Below are 19,450 nucleotides of genomic sequence, written 5' to 3' on the forward strand. Positions count from 1 at the left end.
TTCTTTTCATTTCACCCAGGCCAAGGGAAAGGTACACGGTGTTGGTGATCTTTGGTTAAATCCTTGCATTCGACGGGCCGCATATCTCTACAATTTCCAGCTCTTCGATCGACTTTTTGGAGATTACATCCAATAAATGATTAATCATAATTAATATTACGTACTGTTTTCAGCAAAAAAATCTCTAAATAAATTTAAATTTGTCTATACTATTGTCAGTTCACACAAGAGTCACCTATATGTCTTTTATTAAATCATAGGAGACCAATTAAAAATTCATTATTTTCATGTTTTTAACAAAGTTTACTGAAAATCACAAAAATGCTAAAATGCTGTCGTATAGATTCTTTTCATATGGCATTGCATCCTCCAACAAAACATTTCTTGTGCAAACTGTAAATTACATATTTTCATAGAAAGTATGTAAATCTATAACAAAACGTGAAGAGTTCAGTGGTTTCAATTTGCCAGAAACAAAGTTCATTTATATTATTAAATGCATCTTTAGATAGCTTCCCAACATCGGGAGGCTGTAAAGTGCTCCGGTAAGAATGGTCAAGGTACTGTTAACGTATTACTTTTGGCTGTGTATTCTTTTAAGCGCTTTTGGCGGAAAGACACTTCCGCTAATTCAAGCGCTAAATGTTTTGTACTTATATATATATATATATATATATATACGTAAATCAGAACGATAAGAAATGCGCTAAATGAAATTACATCTACACTAACTTGTTCAAAACTCAATTTCCGCCAAATATCGTACTTGCGAAATATAATACATTTACAGTTTAAAACTCTGGTGTAAAAGAATCATTTCGCAAAGGAATTGATCTCTGTAAATTACTTACTCGTTTCCTACAATGTTCTATCATCGACTTCTATGTGAAACGCAGCATGCCATCTCGAGCACGAGTCATACTCGAAATTTTATCGTCTTCACCGTTCATAGTCTTCTGCTATGGAACGTCAATACCGCAAACTGATCGAGCTGTCATTTATGTCGTACAATATATCCAGCGATAAAATTCAAATTTCAGACTTGCATACAATATTTATTACTAATATGTCTTTCTACAATGTTTATTCTGGATTAAGAAAAATAAAAAAAAAAAACTACGCAGTTATGATAAGGCTGTTCGAAGGCTTAAAATGCCTTGCAAATAGACATCTTATTTTGAGCTAGATTTTAGTTTTAATATGTAATCCTTGTACGAAATGAGTCAACTTGAGATAATAGTTCAATTAGGTTTTATTATAAAGCATTTTTTTGACGCCACGTAAGTGTGTTGATCACGTAACGAAGATTTATGATGTTCCTAATTGTTGCACAAAAATCTCTTCGGCACAAATGCAAAACAAAAATATTGTGCAAAGTTTGTTACATATATCAATTCATAGTGATCTCTGGTTTATAAAATGTGCTGGGGGCAGGTTTAATTTTTACTCGTTTAGAAAATATTTTACGAGAAATTAAACTTACCAACATAGGGAGGGGTATTTTCCACTCTTTTTCGCGATTCATACAAAAATGGATACACTACACACAATCCCCCAGCAGAATTCAGCTAGAGGACATACTTCTCATGTAAATTCACGCAGAATATCTTCAATTTGTCTTTGTTTATCACTTGTGCCAGTCCAATATAAACACGATTCAGAAATTCTAACTCTGTCTACGAACGTGTAAGGGGAGCATTTCACACATAATTTATCTATTGTTTGAATATGTGCATATTGAACAAGCAAAAGGAATAGGGATCTTTCAATTTCAAATGCTCAACATCCTAACAGCACTCGAGCTTAAAAAACAATCCTTACACTTAAATTGACCAACAAGTCCCCAAAATAAATCTACATGCCGTGTAATAATTATGACACTTTCCCCGTCATGTCAGCTCAAGTATGCAGTAACTTGACGTCATATTCTATTATGACGTCATATATATGTAGTTCAGAGAAGTAACTATTGTTTGAACAGTTTGATAATTTACAGGCAGCCTTATCCTAGCTGCGTAAGCACTGGTTCCACCTCGCACGAACGACTACATGAAATATAAGCTGCTCGTAAACATAAGTAAAGCGCGTAAACTCGAATTAGACTCTGCTTCATTAAATGGACTTATTACGAAGACAAACTGAGTATATTTTACCACCCTTCTAGTTATCATATTGCGGCCTTGACCTTCCCACAAATCCTGTATTAAATGACATCTCTTCTTTGTTGCGAAAATCTGAAAAGAAATCAACCTATGAAAGGTAAGATATATGCTTTATGTGCAGCTATAGCATGCTCCAAAAATTAATCTTTGGTCAAATCTTTAATGGACTTGACGATTTCATATGTGGCTGAAGTTTTTTATATCATTTTTAAAAATTTCATATTTGGCTGAATTTTTTTAGGTCACCTGAGTAAACTCAGGTGACCTATTGCTATCTGTTTTCGTCCGTCGTCGTGCGTTGTGCGTTAACATTTGAACATTTCAGCTTCTTCTCTGCAACCACTGAACCCATTTCAACCAAATTTGGCACAAAGCATCTATGGGTGAAGGGGAACAAAAATTGTGAATTTCATGATCCTTGCCCCCCTGGGGCCTGAGGGGTGGGGCCAAAACCACTAAAATTAATGCAATCTTTAAAGTAAGTCTATACTCACACTACGTCATTTACGAATAGTAAAACCGGAACCACACTTAATTTTTCCGAGATCTGATTTTTGAACTATATTGGTTTGAATTTTACTCAGCGCTTGAAATATCCGGTAACGATTTTGCTCGAAGTCGCTCGTGTCAACAAACGTACAAACATTGAGTGATTTTACAGTTTAAGGATCAATTAATTAAAAAGAGAACTTACAGTTGACAGAGAAAAAATTAGGTAATAAAACAACATGTCTGTGAATGATACATGTGTAATACGCTGCGCCGATAATACGGACTACGAACATGCTACATCAGTACATGAAAGTCGGGGCGACTATTGTCGGTGCCAAGTTAAAGCTAATAGTGATAATTCGCAAGAAAAGTAATTAATACGATTTGACTTAGACAAATTTAATTAATTTTATCCATCACAAATTATAAATTCACTGAATAATAATTATTTCATAAGACGCATACCCCCCCCCCCCTTAAACCGGCTTACCCAACAATCACAATGCAAAATTATCTTTAGGCTAGAATAATAATTATATGAAAAAAGTTGATTCACTCGCAGCATACTTACTTTCTGTAACAAAAGCGTCCAGTTTGTGAGAATCAGTCAATCACGCCCATTTTCATTGTCTCCAATTTACGGACAAGTGTATTAATGTTTTAGAGTATTATAAGATAAATTTTTAGGGACAATAGGTATTGGGTGTGTATTATCATTGTTTTAGATATGTACAACCTTGTTAATACAAGTATACACTCAAACTTTAACAGAACTACAGGAAAATGTGGCAATATATTACTTTTGGATGAATGAAATTATGGGGGTCCCTTTAGTGTAGAGCTCATACCAGGAAAAGTAATGCGTCAACATATAATTTTTTTTAGCTTCTTATTTTTCTTAAATGTTATTTAGTAAAAAGAATGCAAATTTTTTAAGTTTGAGTCCATAATTTTTTCTAAAATGACCGAGATTGGCCTGTGAAGCACATTTTCTCATATTTCATTTTGATACGTTAGCCTAGCAAAGTGCAAATAATTATAATAATTCATGCAAAACAATGATTATATATGGTTTACTAACAAGTCTTTACTCTATTTTGTGTATTAAAGTTGAACATTTAGACTTTAATTCATTTAAATACAACAAAATGTAGGATAGGTAAATTTCAGTATTTTACATTTCGGGGCATGTTTACCGATAGGCAATAGCGGAAAAGTGAACATGTTGACATATAATTTTTCTTGTGTCTATCCATTGCTGGGATGTATATCTAACTTATAAAAGCAGATTTTTTAAGATTGAGCCCATTTAGCGCCGAGTGTAGAACTACCCTAAAAATCTTCTTGACTCCTGGACATCAAGCAGTCAAACTGTTTGCATGATTGTAACTAGCAATGAGTCCTCTACCAAAATTGTGAAATTCATGGCCCTGGGATCAGGGGTTCTAGTGCTAGGGCGGGGCTAAATAAGTAGTTAGTGAAAATGCATTATTTCTTTGAAAATCTTCTTCTCTGCTCCTGGATATTAAATAAACCAACGAAGTAGATAGTTATGATGAGCAAGAGTGACTCTACCAAAATTGTGAATTTTATTGCCCCAGGGTCAGGTGTTCTTGTTTTAGGGTGGGGCTCTAATGATTATATAGTGAAATGCATGATTTCTTTGAACATCTAATCCTTTGCTCCTGGTTAATATGCTAATGATCTTATTACATATTTAAGGCCAGGATTTATTTTATTTTCAGTTTTACAAACCCTCCGCTCAAGGTTTTGAATATTCAGAAAAAAATTTTTAAAAAAATTTCTTTCCGATGTCAAATTTGAGTCGGGATCGAGATTTCAAATTTACGAACTCGCACTTCCGGATTTACGATGAAACGGCGGGTAAATAAAGCTAGATCTGAGAAGATAGCTTGGTTAAGTGTAAATTTCATCGATAAGAGTGCCATTCAAAACGTTTCACCCATTCAAAGGAGAAATAAAATGCTGACGACTTTGTTGCACAATGACATGCTGGTGAGATAATTATGTATTCGTTTCAAAAGTAACTGTAAATTATTTTCCTCCCCCAGGTTTTAAACTGCCCGTGGTAGCTATTGCATATTGCCAGCGACATTGTTTAGGTCTCTGTTATAATTTACAGTCTAAGCATCATTCTTCAGAAAAGGGTTGCTTATGCATCAGATATAATGAATAAAACTATGGGAGGAGTTAAGTCCATTTGAGGAAGAAATAAACAATAACCTGAAGAAATAAAAAAAAATTCAACTATTGAATGGCTAGAATAAACAAATTTATACAGGCATGTAGTATCATTTGTATCAGCCAGAAAAATTATTTTACACTTAACTGAAAAAATGTTCACCCTACTCCCCAATACTCCCAGTGTCTGTTTTATGGTAGGAATTATAATTTTAGGCATCTTAGTAAATTTTAGAACAATGTCTACACATTCACCTACACATATTAAAAAAAAGAAGATATATTGAAAAACTATTAAAGAATTGATTTTTTAAAAATATATTTTGATCAACATCACAAAATTTATATAACTGGCCCAAACTGGCAGATGATGAAATAAGCAATTAAATGTTCTACTTTCCTATTTGTAAGCATTATGTGTCCAGTGGTAAGGAGCCTATTAGGATAGCACAAAAAAAGAATGTACAAATGTTAATAATTGATTTATCAAAAAAAAAAAAATTCCATCTCCTTTGGAACTTTTTTATTCTCATGTTCATAACTAAACCTAAACATTAAAAAAATGCTGGCCTTATAATGAAGAAAGGGGCCGTCTCTTTCAAAATAGATAATTTCAAAGCCGCTGGGTCAGGGGTACCAGGGGGGTACTTTGACTAAAAATAAATTAATGCTTTGAAATCTGCCCTTTGATTAGCAAGGTGCCTCTTTCAAAATTTGTAAATTTCATGGCTTTTGGATTAAAACACGAACCAAATACAATTGCTGGAAAGTTGTTACATGATACTCAGGTGACCTATAAGGCCCATGGGCCTCTTGTTATATCATGTGTAACAGAGATTGAAGAAGGAATAGCAAAGTTCTTCAATGATTCTAAGTAAACTGAATTTCTTCGAAGGAGTTGTGTATTTGGGGGGGGGGGGGGGGGGTTATTGGGCTCGGGAGCCCATTCATCGCTCTCTTCCCGCCACGATGAGTGCAAGCCATGTTGCGAGAACTGCCTGATTTTGTTATATAAATTCCACTCGATTGTTTTTTATTAATACATTATTTTACCTAAAGTGGTTTGGTAGTCCTTTTACTATTGGGAAATCACTTTAAATGATTAAGTAAACTAACTGATTAAATGTAAATTCACATTATGGGAATATTTTTTGCTCATTTTTCTACTGGTCAGAGACCAGAAGAGCTTATGCGATAGTAGTGCGTCCGTCGTCCGTTTGTCTGTCTGTCTGTAAACAATTTTTCAAAATGCTACTCCTCCAAACAGTTTTGGTCTGATTTCAGTATAACATGGCCCACAAGTAGACAACACTAAGATACATAATTCTGTGCATCGGTTTTTGATTTCAATAAATGGTGTTGCCATGGTTACTAAAAATAGAATTTTCTTAGAAATTCTTTCAAATTGCTACTCCTCCTACAGTTTTGGTCCAATTTTAATATACTTTTGCACACAAGTAGACTACACTAAGATACATAATTCTGTGCATCAGTTTTTGATTTCGATGAACGGTGTTGCCATTGTTACTAAAAAAAGAAATTTCTTAGAAATTCTTTCAAAATGCTACTCCTCCTACTGTTTTAGTTCGATTTCAATATACTTTTGCACACAAGTAGACCACCAGTTTTTGCTTTTGATGAATGGTATTGACATGGTTACTAAAAATAGAAATTTCTGAGAATTTTTTTCAAAAAGCTTCTCATTTTACAGTTTTGGTCCGATTTCCATATACTAGTAACTTGACACACAAGTAGACTAAACTAAGATACACAATTATATGCATCAATTTTTATTTTGATGAGTGGCAAGGATCATTTTTCTATTTATTGCTGTTTTAAAGTCTTTAGTCCCAACTGCTGCTGTTCTCTTCCTTTGTTTTAAGTATAAACCAGTAGAGCTACAGTCTTGACAGAGACTTCTGGTTTTCTGTTGGTATAGATTTAAACTTCTACTCAGACTTATCAGGTATATTTAAGAGTGTAGTTATCTGCTGGTAGTTGTTAATCATTGGGGTTAGAATTTTTAATCGATAGTTTCATCAGTTCAAATAGATTTTAATCCTTTCATACGGCGCCTAATTTTGTCGAAAATTTCTTGAACTATCAGAATTAAACTTGGAGTATTGTAAGTCATTAAAACTCTGGATATGGACATTAACGACTTTGTCCATGGCTGTCGAATAAAAATATATTGAACATGTGTGTCTATAGTTGGTATTGATCAAACTAAGGGGACGACCATTTGATCCTGAGGGAGGGGGGGCAAATTTTTTTTGAGACAGATTATTTATTTTCATGCCTGTCGAGGACAGATTATTTATTTTCATGCCTGTAGAGGACAGATTATTTATTTTCTTCTTTGTCTACCGTACGGTGATCAATTGATTCTAAAAGACTAATCATTTATATACCATATGTAGATACAGGATTTGGGGAGGGGCGTGTATAACTTCGTTTAGGCAAGAGGTCCTGGGCGAAGCCCTGGTGGAGGCCAAGGGAGTAACACCCCCATCCCGAAGATCTTGGGTTGTGTTTTAAGAGTTAAAACCAGGCACTATTATAGTGGTATTGGTTATTATGAACTGGTCATACCATACTTTGAATGAAGGGGGTTTTTCTGTATGTAAAAGAGTAAAACTAGACAAAATTGTGTAGGAATTGGTTAGATATGTACCAAAGTATGACATTATTAATTCTAGTCATATCATACTTTGAATGAAAAGGGCCCAGGGGGCAAAGCCCCCTGAAGCTCTTGGGTTTTTGTGTATTTTAGGAGTAAAACTAGGCACAAAAATATTGGTATTGTCCCAAAGTATGGCATTATTATTATTATTCGTATCATACTTTGAAATTTTAGGGGAGGGGTTGTACACATGTACGTCCCACTTAATCCACCAGTGTATATTTTGTATTAATTTACCGGGGAAGTGTAATTCTTCGACAAGAAAATTTATCTTTTGTGGTGTATTAGAATTGGCTTTTATTTAAAGTAGTGTTATTCATTACACCTACTAAGTGCACATTGTCATGATGACAAACTGACTTAAGTCTGGTAATCTTATGGAACGCCGTCACTGCCTTATAGAACACCACAGTTGTATTGTGTCAACTTTCCATTACATTATGTCAACACTTTGTGACATTTACTTACAGTACTATTGCATTGAGTCAACTTTCCATTACATTATGTCAACTCTTTATGACATTTACACACGCTACTATTGCGTTATGTCAACTTTCCATTACATTATGTTAAGTCTTTATGGCATTAACTCACACCACTATTGCATTGTGTCAATCTTCCATTACGTTATATCAACTCCTTATGACATTTACTCACACTACTTTTGCATTATGTCAACTCTTTATGACATTAACCCACATCACTATTGCATTGTGTCTATCGTCCATTATATTATGTCAACTCTTTATGACATTTACACACTCTACTTATGCATTGTGTCAACCTTCCATTACATTATGTCAACTCTTTATGACATTAACCACACCACTATTGCATTGTGTCAATCTTCCATTACATTATATCAACTCTTTATGTAATGAAAACAGATGATTTTTCAATATCAAGTAAATATTAACATGCTTGGTATCATTACAAAGGTCATTTTAAATGCAGATCAATGGTGGAAAGTTTTTTCAAATAACTTAAGTGGTTAAAAAGTTGTGCCACGGTAAAGATGCCTACCGTCAAACTTATACGATACCAAAAATGAATGAATAGTCAAACACCAAGGAAACTCGTAAATCTTGTGTAAAAATCATGTGTAAATCAATTAAAGAGAAGAGCAAATCCCTTTAAAACAATTTTATTCTTTAAAAACATTAATTTTTAAGGTTCCTTTCTTCCAGTCCTCTAGTAATTGGTAGGTATACACAGCAACATCCCCATCGTACACTATGTTATACCATGAAGGGTAACCTGGAACCTGTGGAGATACAGAGATAGTTTAGAAAATAGTAATAACAAGTTAATAAGCATTAAATTTTGTAAATTCTGAAGTTGATTTTGATGAGTTACCTGTGTTTGTTGCACTATATATGTATTTAGGAATAGAAAATTGAATGTGTATAACTTATTACTCTTCTATTTCTATTCTGTTAATATGGATATCATGCATATATACTAATTTTGTGGTATCTAGCAGCAACAACACCCCCTTAAACTAATCATCATTAATGACTCACTTGGGAAACAACTTTACCCTTCCACCACTTTTCACAAGCATCTGAATCTACAAACTTGTGTTGAACATCCTTTCCTACCAGAATGGGACTGTGTTCTTGACAGTCTGATTCTTTAACATGTATGGTAAAAGCATGACTAACCAATTTTTTCAAATTTGCTGCTAATTTTTCTACACTACATTGTTTAATTTTTCCATTCTCCTTGAATGAAAAATTAAAAACATTTTCAAACCCTTCCATTTTTATTTAGAGTAAGTAGAGTTTGACTGAATGATTCTGATAAAATGTTTCCACTGTTGTATGTTGTTGACAGTAAATTTTCAGTAAAAAGTAAGCAGTTTGAAAGTTCTGCATCAGCTGTTTGAACTGCAGTGCAAGTGACCAACTCACCAGATTCAACTGTCTGTGTGTGTGTTTCAACATATATTATGTTTTCATCATCCCTTTGAGTATTTTCAGTAATTAAGGAATGACCCCACAAAGAATTTCATGAGCATTTATGTATCTACTGAATAGTCTTTTTCCATAGTTGTTTATGCAATCTATTTCTGTTTGTGTTCTTTTATCTACCTGACATGAATTAATGAATGACATATGAAAGATGATGATTAAGCATAAGCATTCCCTAATCAAAGCTAAGTGGACACGAATGAGAGAGTTTTTAATATAATATAGATTTTTCAAGCCAGTGCAACATTTAATAAAAAAAAAATCTTTTTCAGTTTGTTATTAGCAATTTCCTCTTCAGCAGAAAGTCATATCAAGCTATATATTAAGATCTAATGTTATATTTATATATATAAGTTCTATATATAAGCATTCACTATTGATATTAATAACTGCATGTTATATATATTAAGCACACTATATTGGCACACAGCAAAGCACACTATATAAGCACACAGCAAACAATAAGCACGCTTAAACTTATATGGGTAAATACATACTTGGTCTAAACGTCTTCTCTTTACAGTGTTGCCAAATATAGGACTAGGCTAAAAATAAGAAGGAAAAAAGTTAGATATGTGGAGTTATGCACTGATAATTGATCTAATAATTAATAGTATGTAAATTTATTTTTCTGACACTTTAATAATAAAATAAAAAGGGAACAAACAAGAATACAATACCATCAGAGGCATCAATTCAAAATCTGATGGTGGCTGTGTTGAATCACTATCTGTGTCACTACTTGTATCTTTTTCTGTTACTGTATCACTAAATAGTGATTGCGATCCAAATTCTGACTGTGATTCAGGCTCCGCCTCTGGTAAAGCATCAAACCAACTTAGTGGTACTGCTTCTGATATTGATGGCAAACTTTCAGATAAATCAGATTCACAATCACTTCTACTGGCACTGCCACTGGTATCACTTTCAGTCTTATATTTAGGATCTTTACTCCTAAAATTTATCGAGTAAAATATATCAAATGGTTTTAATTTCAAGAATAAGCAAATATTTCATGCTATTCTTAATAATAAAGGCTTTAAATTACTCATTTCCTAAATATTATGCTATTTTTATAACCAGCTGGAATTTCCTCTGCTGTACTGAAAAGTTCTTGCGGGGGATAACTCTTCCCGCCCAAATGTCAATTCGTGTTTTCAACACCAGCGCTCTCCTGCGCATGCATGATTTGACATCAAACAAATGAAACTTGATGCTAAAATAATTATTCTTCCTGAAAATAGCATTCCATTTTATTCGAATTGTCTTAATGATATAAAAATAAACATCTAAATTATTTGGATTAAACACTGATGCTTACATTTCAAATTACACCGCTTTCCATGGCCTTCGGATCTGTCAATTGAAGAGGAAGTGTCTGCTCTTCAATTTGAATATATCGCACATGAAATGTTTCGTCTCCTTAGGACAAAAACCGAAAAATTCTTGTACCCCTTGTCGAGTCAATTGAAATTGCGATCTCTATATTTTCTCATTTCCGGTACTGGTTGATCAACTTTGATCCTGTAATTTCGACTCATACATCGAGTTAATATTCATTTCAAGGTTTAAATGCACAAAATAAAGTTCGAATATATTGATATTAATTAATTTATTCACCATAATATAATACAATAAATGTGTCCTATGAAAAAGCAGGTTTACACAGTGGCACATAGGCGACGCGTGCATCGTGTATCGGCTGTTATTGTTACTTTATGACATTTACACACACTTCTTTTGCATTGTGTCAACCTTCCATTACATTATGTCAACTCTTTATGACATATACTCACACTACTATTGCGTTATGTCAACTTTCCATTACATTATGTTAAGTCTTTTTGGCATTTACTCGCACTTCAATTACATTTCGCCATGCAATCTTCCATTGGATTATATCAGCTCTTTATGACATTAAGTCAAAACAATTTTACGTGGTGTAAAGATGTTTTTATATAATTTCAACTCATTATTACATTATGTGCACTCTCTACTATTTGGTCTAAATAGTTCATTATATGATGTGAATTTATCTTTAATTCAATATCAAGTCGCTATAACACGATGGCAGAAATTCATTGCATGATGTGAAAAAAAATTGTCACATGTGACCAATTCTTTACTAAATTGTGTCATCAATATGCTACAGGACGACGGGAATCTATCACATGATGTCAATTTTCCCTTACTTTTTGACAAATCATTATTATGTAATGCCATTGTATCTTTACATTGTGTCTAAAATGCTTAGCCTCTTGTCAGTATATCTTATAATATTTCAACTCTTTATATGACGTAAGGTGTAGGTTATGCATAAAAGTTCGTTTTGTGTTTTCAATATTACATGCACATATGTTAAATATGCAAATAATTCAAATTAAACATATCAAATATTAAATTATACACAAGACTTAATTAATTCTTAATTAAATATCAGGTTAAAATTTAAAAATGGGATCATGTTCCCGTGGAATCTTTATTGACGATTGTTTTTTTTTTAAAACGTCGAAATTCAATGGCCGTTAAATATCATAATTATCGCAAATCAAATTGTATGTGTCATGCAGCATATAATATTTTCCTTTTTATTAGCTCACCTGAGCCGAAGGCTCAAGTGAGCTTTTCTGATCAAAATTTGTCCGTTGTCTGTCGTTGTCGTTGTAGTCGTCGTTGTCGTCGTCGTAAACTTTTCACATTTTCATCTTCTTCTCAAGAACCACTGGGCCAATTTTAACCAAACTTGTCACAAAGTATCCTTGGATGAAGGGGAATCAAGTTTGTTCAAATGAAGGGCCACGCCCTTTTCCAAGGGGAGATAATTATGAATAAGAGAAAAATTAATGGCATTTTTAAAAAATCTTCTTCTCAAGAACCACTGGGCCAGGAAAGGTGAAACTTATGTGGAATCATCCTCAGGTAATGTAGATTTAAGTTTGTTCAAATCATAACCCCCGGGGCAAAGGTGGGGCCAAAATAGCCGACCCAAGTTTTACATAGTAATATATAGAAAAAAATCTTTAAAAATCTTCTTCTCCAGAACCACTTGGCAAGGAAAGGTGAAACTCATGTGGAATCATCCTTAGGTAGTGTAGATTGAAGTTTGTACAAATCATGATCCCCGGGGCAAGGGTGGGGCCAAAATGGCTGACCCAAGTTTTACATAGGAATATATAGGAAAAATCTTTAAAAATCTTCTTCTCAAGAACCAATGGGCCAGGAAAGGTGAAACTCAAGTGGAATTATCCTCAGGGTAGTGTAGATTCAAGTTTGTTCAAATCATGACCCCTGGTGCAAGGGTGGGGCCAAAATGGCCGACCCAAGTTTCACAAAGGAATATATAGGAAAAATCTTTAAAAATTTTCTTCTCCAGAACCACTGGGCCAGGAAAGATGAAACTCATGTGGAATCATCCTTAGGTAGTGTAGATTCAAATTTGTTCAGATGATGACCCCTGGGGCTAGGATGGGGCCAAAATGGCCGACCCAAGTTTTACATAGGAATATATAGGTAAAATCTTTAAAAATCTTCTTCTCCAGAACCACTAAGCCAGGAAAGACGAAAATCATGTGGAATCGTCCTCAGGTAGTGTAGATTCAAGTTTGTTCAAATCATGACCGCCAGGACAAGGTGGGGCCAAAATGGCCGACCCAAGTTTTACATAGGAATATATATAAGAAAAATCTTTAAAAATCTTCTTCTCAAGAACCACTGGGGCAGGAAATGTGAAACTCAAGTGGAATTATCCTCAGATAGTGTAGATTCAAGTTTTTAGCTCTACTGGTCAGAGACCAGAAGAGCTTATGCGATAGTAATGCGTCCGTCGTCCGTCCGTCCGTCCGTCTGTCTGTCTGTCTGTCTGTCTGTCTGTAAACAATTTTTCAAAATGCTACTCCTTCTACAGTTTTGGTCTGATTTCAATATAACTTGGCACACAAGTAGACTGCACTAAGATACATAATTCTGTGTATCGGTTTTTGATTTCGATGAACGGTGTTGCCGTGGTTACTAAAAATAGAAATTTCTGTGAAATTCTTTAAAAATGCTACTCCTTCTACAGTTTTAGTCTGATTTCAATATAACTTGGCACACAAGTAGACTACACTAAGATACATAATTCTGTGTATCAGTTTTTGATTTCGTTGAATGGTGTTGCCGTGGTTACTAAAAATAGAAATTTCTGTGAAATTGTTTCAAAATGCTACTCCTCGTACAGTTTTAGTCTGATTTCAATATAACTTGGCACACAAGTAGACTACACTAAGATACACAATTCTTTTTATCGGTTTTTGATTTCAATGAACGGTGTTGCCGTGTGCAGGGAACTAATTTTGTTACATAAACCAGCATCAGGATCAGCATAAGTAGGATCAGGATAGAGCTAGCATCAGCATCAGCATTTAAAAAAACAGCATTACTTGGATCAGCATCAGCAAGCAAAGGATAGAACTAGCATTGACCTATTTTAAAACCAGCATTGACCTACTTAAAATCAGGATTATCCTGGTTTACTAAAACTACAGATTTGATTTTCACAAAACGAAACCGCAAAATAGACATTCCTATTTCAGTCGGAAATAAATACAAAGAATGTATTTCTTGCAGACAAATTGGCCAATATAATCCTAAGATTATTATTAAATTAATTCAATAGCAATAACCCCGTGATATTTTCAAATCTGAATCAGCTGATCACCAAACGGAAACGCTATGGAGTCTACTGGTGAGGCCACGCCACGGATTGCTGATTGAGATCGGTGATAAAGGGGTAAGTAGTTAGGCATGCACATGAAAAATCAGTTAAACAATACAATAAAAGTATGATATTGTGAGTATGACTAATTACTACAAAATTCCGTTGGGTTTTATGGGCATACACATGCTACGAAGTTTTTCAATCCGAATTTCCTCTAAATTTACGGAAGTCAGAAATAAAAGTCGCAGTGCCTTTGACGAGATTATCTGCAAGCAATTAATCATAGACTGAGGTGTAATGAACAAAACGTAATAATTAATCCAATGCAATAGTTGATTTTATGTTAATGAATCTGGTGTAAATATTTTTTTAATCAGGTCCAGTCCAAAGACTATTTTTACCTACGTAGGTATTAATAGCTACCTAGGTATTTAAAGCTACCCAAAGTAGCTATTTTTACCTACTTTCTGCTTTACTTGCATTTTGTGGCGAAATGCAGGAACGGCGCAACATGGGGAGCACAACATTTCTTGATACAGTCACACTGATGATGAATATGACAAAAATTTGACCAAAAAATGAAAACTTCGTATATTATCAATTTTGCATAGAAACTAATGTGAAATTCCTGATTCAGGAAGTAATCATTTTTTTGCCAAAATTTTGTCGTATTCATCATTAGTGTGACCGCATCAAAAAATAGTATTCACCATGTTGATTTTATGTTATTATGTAGGTAAAAATCATGTACTTTTGTAGCTTTATTTTTTTAAATACGTAAAGTTCTTAACTTTATAAAAACTTGTGCAGAAAAATGAATTTGTGTATGTACAAAAAATCATTTTGAAATAGCTAAAATAATTATGATATATAGGAGAGAGGATCTGTGCTTGAAAATATGCATACATTTATTTTAAAACTTTTCACTACATATTCTTTTCCTTGTTTGATGAATAGCATCTTCATAGTGGAAAATTGTGTATACAAAGTAGTTTGTATGTCCTAAGCTGCAGATCTGTAGCTCTCCGAAAAAAAATATATTGATAGACTGGAGAGCTACAGTGCCACCCATTGAAAAAACTGTATATTTATTGCGCATAAAAAGTGTGCTCGGTTCTTGATTAATTCTTCCAAATTCTTACCTCAATTGCAAAAAGAAAGATTTAAAAATATTCCTTTATCCTCAATCAAGTACTCTCGTAGTTGACATCTTAACGAAGCATATTGGACCAAATTATCTTTGAAACCAAAATGGCAGTATAAATAAGCAAAATGTTCGATGACTACAATATCAGGTTCAGGAGGATTATTAACAACAATTATGAGGAATGTTTGGTTGTGGAAACAGCGAAAGAATATGTTTAAATAGGAACACATGGTCAGTAATATGTTGAGATTACAGTTTTAAAAACATGGAGAAATAATTTGAGAACCAAGCGCACTTTTTTGTGCGCAATAAATATACAGTTTTTTCAATGGGTGGCACTGTATCTCTCCGGTCTATCAATATTTTTTTTTTTGGAGAGCTACAGATCTGCAGCTAGTATGTCCTGTATGTAGAATTTATTTTTTAAATGTACTTGAATCCATTTATACCCTTGCAAATAAGATCTCAATTCAATTAAATACACAAACTTTAATCAATAGGAAGTCTATATAATTATATATGCTATAAATAATTATTTGTGTTTTTCCCAAATTAAAATTGTGGGAGATTAAAAAAAAAAATAATAATAATATTAAGGTGATCAATCATCAATAAATAAATCTTGTCTTCTTTGTACTTTTATAGAAATGGAGTGCTATGAACAGTCCACAGTTTTGTTGCTTCATCACTGCACATAAGAATCTAGATCTAATTCATTCATATGAAGACGCCAACACGTTCCGGTGAAGGGCTGCATATTTTAACCTGTACTCAGCACTAAAGCCTTTGAAAAGTGAGAGATCTTTTTCGTACCAACACCTACATGAACTGCGACACTGGAACTCGGTTTATATGGTTTCATTCAAAGGACCGGACAATCTACATGCAGTGATGTCGGAGACTGATGATTCAAACAAAATTCTGCTTTTTAAAAAAGACAAGTGTTCTTCATTCCTAAAAGTAGAGGACAGGACAGTAGAGGACTTGAACAGTATGATGTAATGGTGGATTTATAACTTACAATAAAAAAAATTCTAGAAAGTGAATTTGTTGAAAGAAACTACTGGTGATAAAGAAAAAAAACTTCATTTGTTCATGTGAACACCATGATTCTATTTATTTATTTATTTGACTTTATTGACATAATATAATACAAGTGAAAAAGAGTGAATATGGGACATGAATTGTAAAACTATTAATCTAATAATTCCATGATTACACTATTTCATAAAATTCTAAAAGATGTTATGGGACACTTTGTAATTTCATTTATATTATAATTTCATTGGTTAACTTGGCATTGACTATAAATAAATTGTAATTTTTAGACACTGGAAATTTTGTTTTTATTGTTTCCATGAAGTTAAAATTTTACATGTGTACTTTGTTGTTCTACAACAAACATAAAATAATCTTTATTTTGTCTCCTACCTCAAATATATTGTGCCCTAATACAGCACTATTAGCTTCTAAGGAGTGGTAGAAGAAAAATTTGGTAAAGATGATTTAGGATTTTGTTAAATTTTCAGAAAATGAACATTTTACCAAGGCGGTTAATTAAGACAGAACAGAAAAACGGATAGAAAATGTTAATGTAAATTTCATGTTAAGTTTTCATTTTCAAAATTGTGAAATTTGTTTTGTACGGTACTTAAGGGACTCCGACCCTCAGCCAGGAAGGACAACTCTTTAATTTATAATTTAATTCAAAAAGTCTTCAGATGAAGCTTGAAAATTAAATATTTTCATGCAACAAATTTCATTATATGCCTCTCAATGTGCTTCAAGGTTCTTTGCAAAGCTCCATAAATCACTTCTAATTTCATATCATGTTAATAAACATTGGTATCTAAAAATTTCTACTTTTAATTAGACCTTTCTGAGAAGTTCAAAGAACCTTGAAGCACATTGATAGGCATATAATGACAATTGTTGCATGAAAAGATTTAATTTTCGAGCTTCATTTAAAGACTTTTTGAATTAAATTAAAGAGTTGTCCTTCCTGGCTGAGGGTCGAAGTCCCTTAACAGTTTTAATTTCACATGTATATCATCAAGATGAAAAGAATTATCTGGCTAGCAGCAAACTCTTAATCTATGGTACACTAGAGCATATATAAATATTGGATGATTTAAACTACTGGCTTAAACAATTAGGAAAATGTATTTATTACACTGTCTAGTATCATGATGTAAGGGAAGAAATATCTACACAGTAAAACATGGTTATAACGAACACGCTATAAGGCCAAAAGAAAATATACTCTTGTTTCCTGTCCCCTGACCAAAAAAATTAGGGTAGGTAGGTAGGGAAAAAATTTTATTTTCAAAACTCAATGAATGCAGAACTGCCAGAACATATAGTATGTAATAACAAGAAAGTTAGTTAAAAAAGATTTATAAAGTAAAGGTATCCTGTACACTTACGATGTATTAGTTCTGTAAATATTGTTGGTCAACTTTAGTAAAATAGTAACCCAAAAAATGAAAATGTAATAAAAACTTTTAGGGTCGGAGGGTAAAATGTAGGGTAGGACGGGTGAAAGGAAACAAGAGTATTTTTTATTTCGGCCTAATGAATTCATGCTGATGGTGGAGTCATTTTCATTCCCTGTACTGGTTTTAAAATCCTATGGATAGTGAACATAATTTTAAAATGTCAAAAAGTGTGTTTCCCAGGCATTTAAAATACTACAAGCTTATTTTTCTGTGTATTTAAATGATTTACTTCAGTCTAAAATACCCTACATAACAATGTGTTACCCCCACATTCAGTTTCTTATTGCAGATTTATAAATATGGAATTTTCCAATTAAAGTTTTAAATGAATTAAATCCAAATAAAGAAATGTTTTTATTTAAATTCAAAATATTAAGAATTAAATGAATCAGGACACACTGGTATTACTATTTTTGTCATTACAATTCATTAATCTTGGCACATCAGTGAAAATTTTACCAGTCATCAATAAGTGTTTGATATTCTTTTTCAAGTGATCTAAAAAATCTATTTTTAGAGTATTCATGAAAATGCAATTAAGAATTATATATGCTTCATTCAGCTTCAATAAGAACACTACATGTAACAGAAATATTGCCTATTTACATGGAATGTTGGTGTCCTCAAAAATAAAATATCAGGGGCAGTATTTTTTTTAAAATGTATATACTAAAAACACAACTTGGACAGAATATCATATAAACATGTATCTCTCAATTAGTACATTATACTTAAAACAAACATCACACTATATTGTAAAATATATGTTTTCATTTATTCTATAAAATCAATTTATATATGGACAATCATCATGAACAGTTGTAAGATTGTACAAAAGAGCAGGATGCATTTCTATTTACATACATCTCATATCTAATTATGTACAATACACAAATCACTTGAAATCCACTTTAAACTTTAAATTCTGTCCATTTCATTTTAGATCTAAGTGGGAGATAACTTTAAAATGTATATATGTATGTCATCAATGGATTTGGTGCACATCATCACAACGGTTTTAATGCCACTGTCTGATTAACAGAAGTTCCTGGCTTGAATTTTCACTATTTTAACAGAATTTCATCAGCTGGATTTAGGTCCATAGAGAAGACCAGCATACTTTAATCCTGGAGCAATTTCTGCTTTGTTTACTCTGTCATGGGCCTGAAAAAATATGAAACATTAATTAGGTTAATTTCAAAAAATGCCAAATATTAAAATACAATGCTAATAATACAGTTTTAACTATAGTTGTTAACTTTATACAGTGAGTAATGTGTACATCACACAAATATACATATACAAACTTGAGGAGGAAATTATTTAATATTACACATTTAGAGCAATTAATTTTTTTTTTACAGGTAAAAGAAAATAAATTGTCACTGACTACTAAAACTTGTGCTATGAAATAGGGGCACAATGACAATAAGTAACTTTACAACTTGAACATAATTTGGCTATTTAATATCAAAGTAATGATCACAGTTTCAAACACTCATCTTTTCTCTTTTAACTCCAGTAAAATTTAAAAGGAGCCATTGAGGCTGAAATGATTAATCGATAATAAAGATTCTGTGTGAGGATTAAGTACACG

The 19,450-nt window shown here is 32.9% G+C and overlaps 1 protein-coding gene and 1 long non-coding RNA gene across 2 annotated transcripts; one reads left to right on the forward strand and one right to left on the reverse strand.

The window, feature by feature from the left end:
* Positions 1-8,456: 8,456 nt before the first annotated feature.
* On the reverse strand, positions 8,457-11,170 carry LOC134239822 (uncharacterized). Its single transcript, XM_062721986.1, has 4 exons — positions 10,834-11,170; positions 10,193-10,466; positions 10,010-10,057; positions 8,457-8,803 (listed from the first exon to the last, which is right to left on the reverse strand). Coding segments are annotated over exons 1-4 (444 nt in total). The 5' UTR covers positions 10,836-11,170; the 3' UTR covers positions 8,457-8,683.
* A 2,664-nt stretch (positions 11,171-13,834) lies between these two features.
* On the forward strand, positions 13,835-16,682 carry LOC134240261 (uncharacterized). Its single transcript, XR_009986401.1, has 2 exons — positions 13,835-14,280; positions 16,001-16,682. It is a non-coding gene; the product is annotated as an uncharacterized LOC134240261 (long non-coding RNA).
* The last annotated feature ends 2,768 nt before the right edge of the window (positions 16,683-19,450 follow it).

The sequence above is a fragment of the Saccostrea cucullata genome, unplaced genomic scaffold (genome assembly GCF_032062105.1).
Source record: "Saccostrea cucullata isolate Sc308-1 unplaced genomic scaffold, CSIRO_AGI_Scuc_v1 ctg1460, whole genome shotgun sequence".
Classification (NCBI taxonomy): domain Eukaryota; kingdom Metazoa; phylum Mollusca; class Bivalvia; order Ostreida; family Ostreidae; genus Saccostrea; species Saccostrea cuccullata.

Excerpts from the sequence above, each read along its gene's own strand:
- LOC134239822 (XM_062721986.1), bottom strand. Across the intron at positions 10,058-10,192 it reads TTGAATTGATGCCTCTGATG|CCTAGTCCTATATTTGGCAA; the intron begins GTATTGTATTCT and ends TCTTATTTTTAG. Across the intron at positions 8,804-10,009 it reads AGAGAAGACGTTTAGACCAA|GTTCCAGGTTACCCTTCATG; the intron begins GTATGTATTTAC and ends GTATCTCCACAG.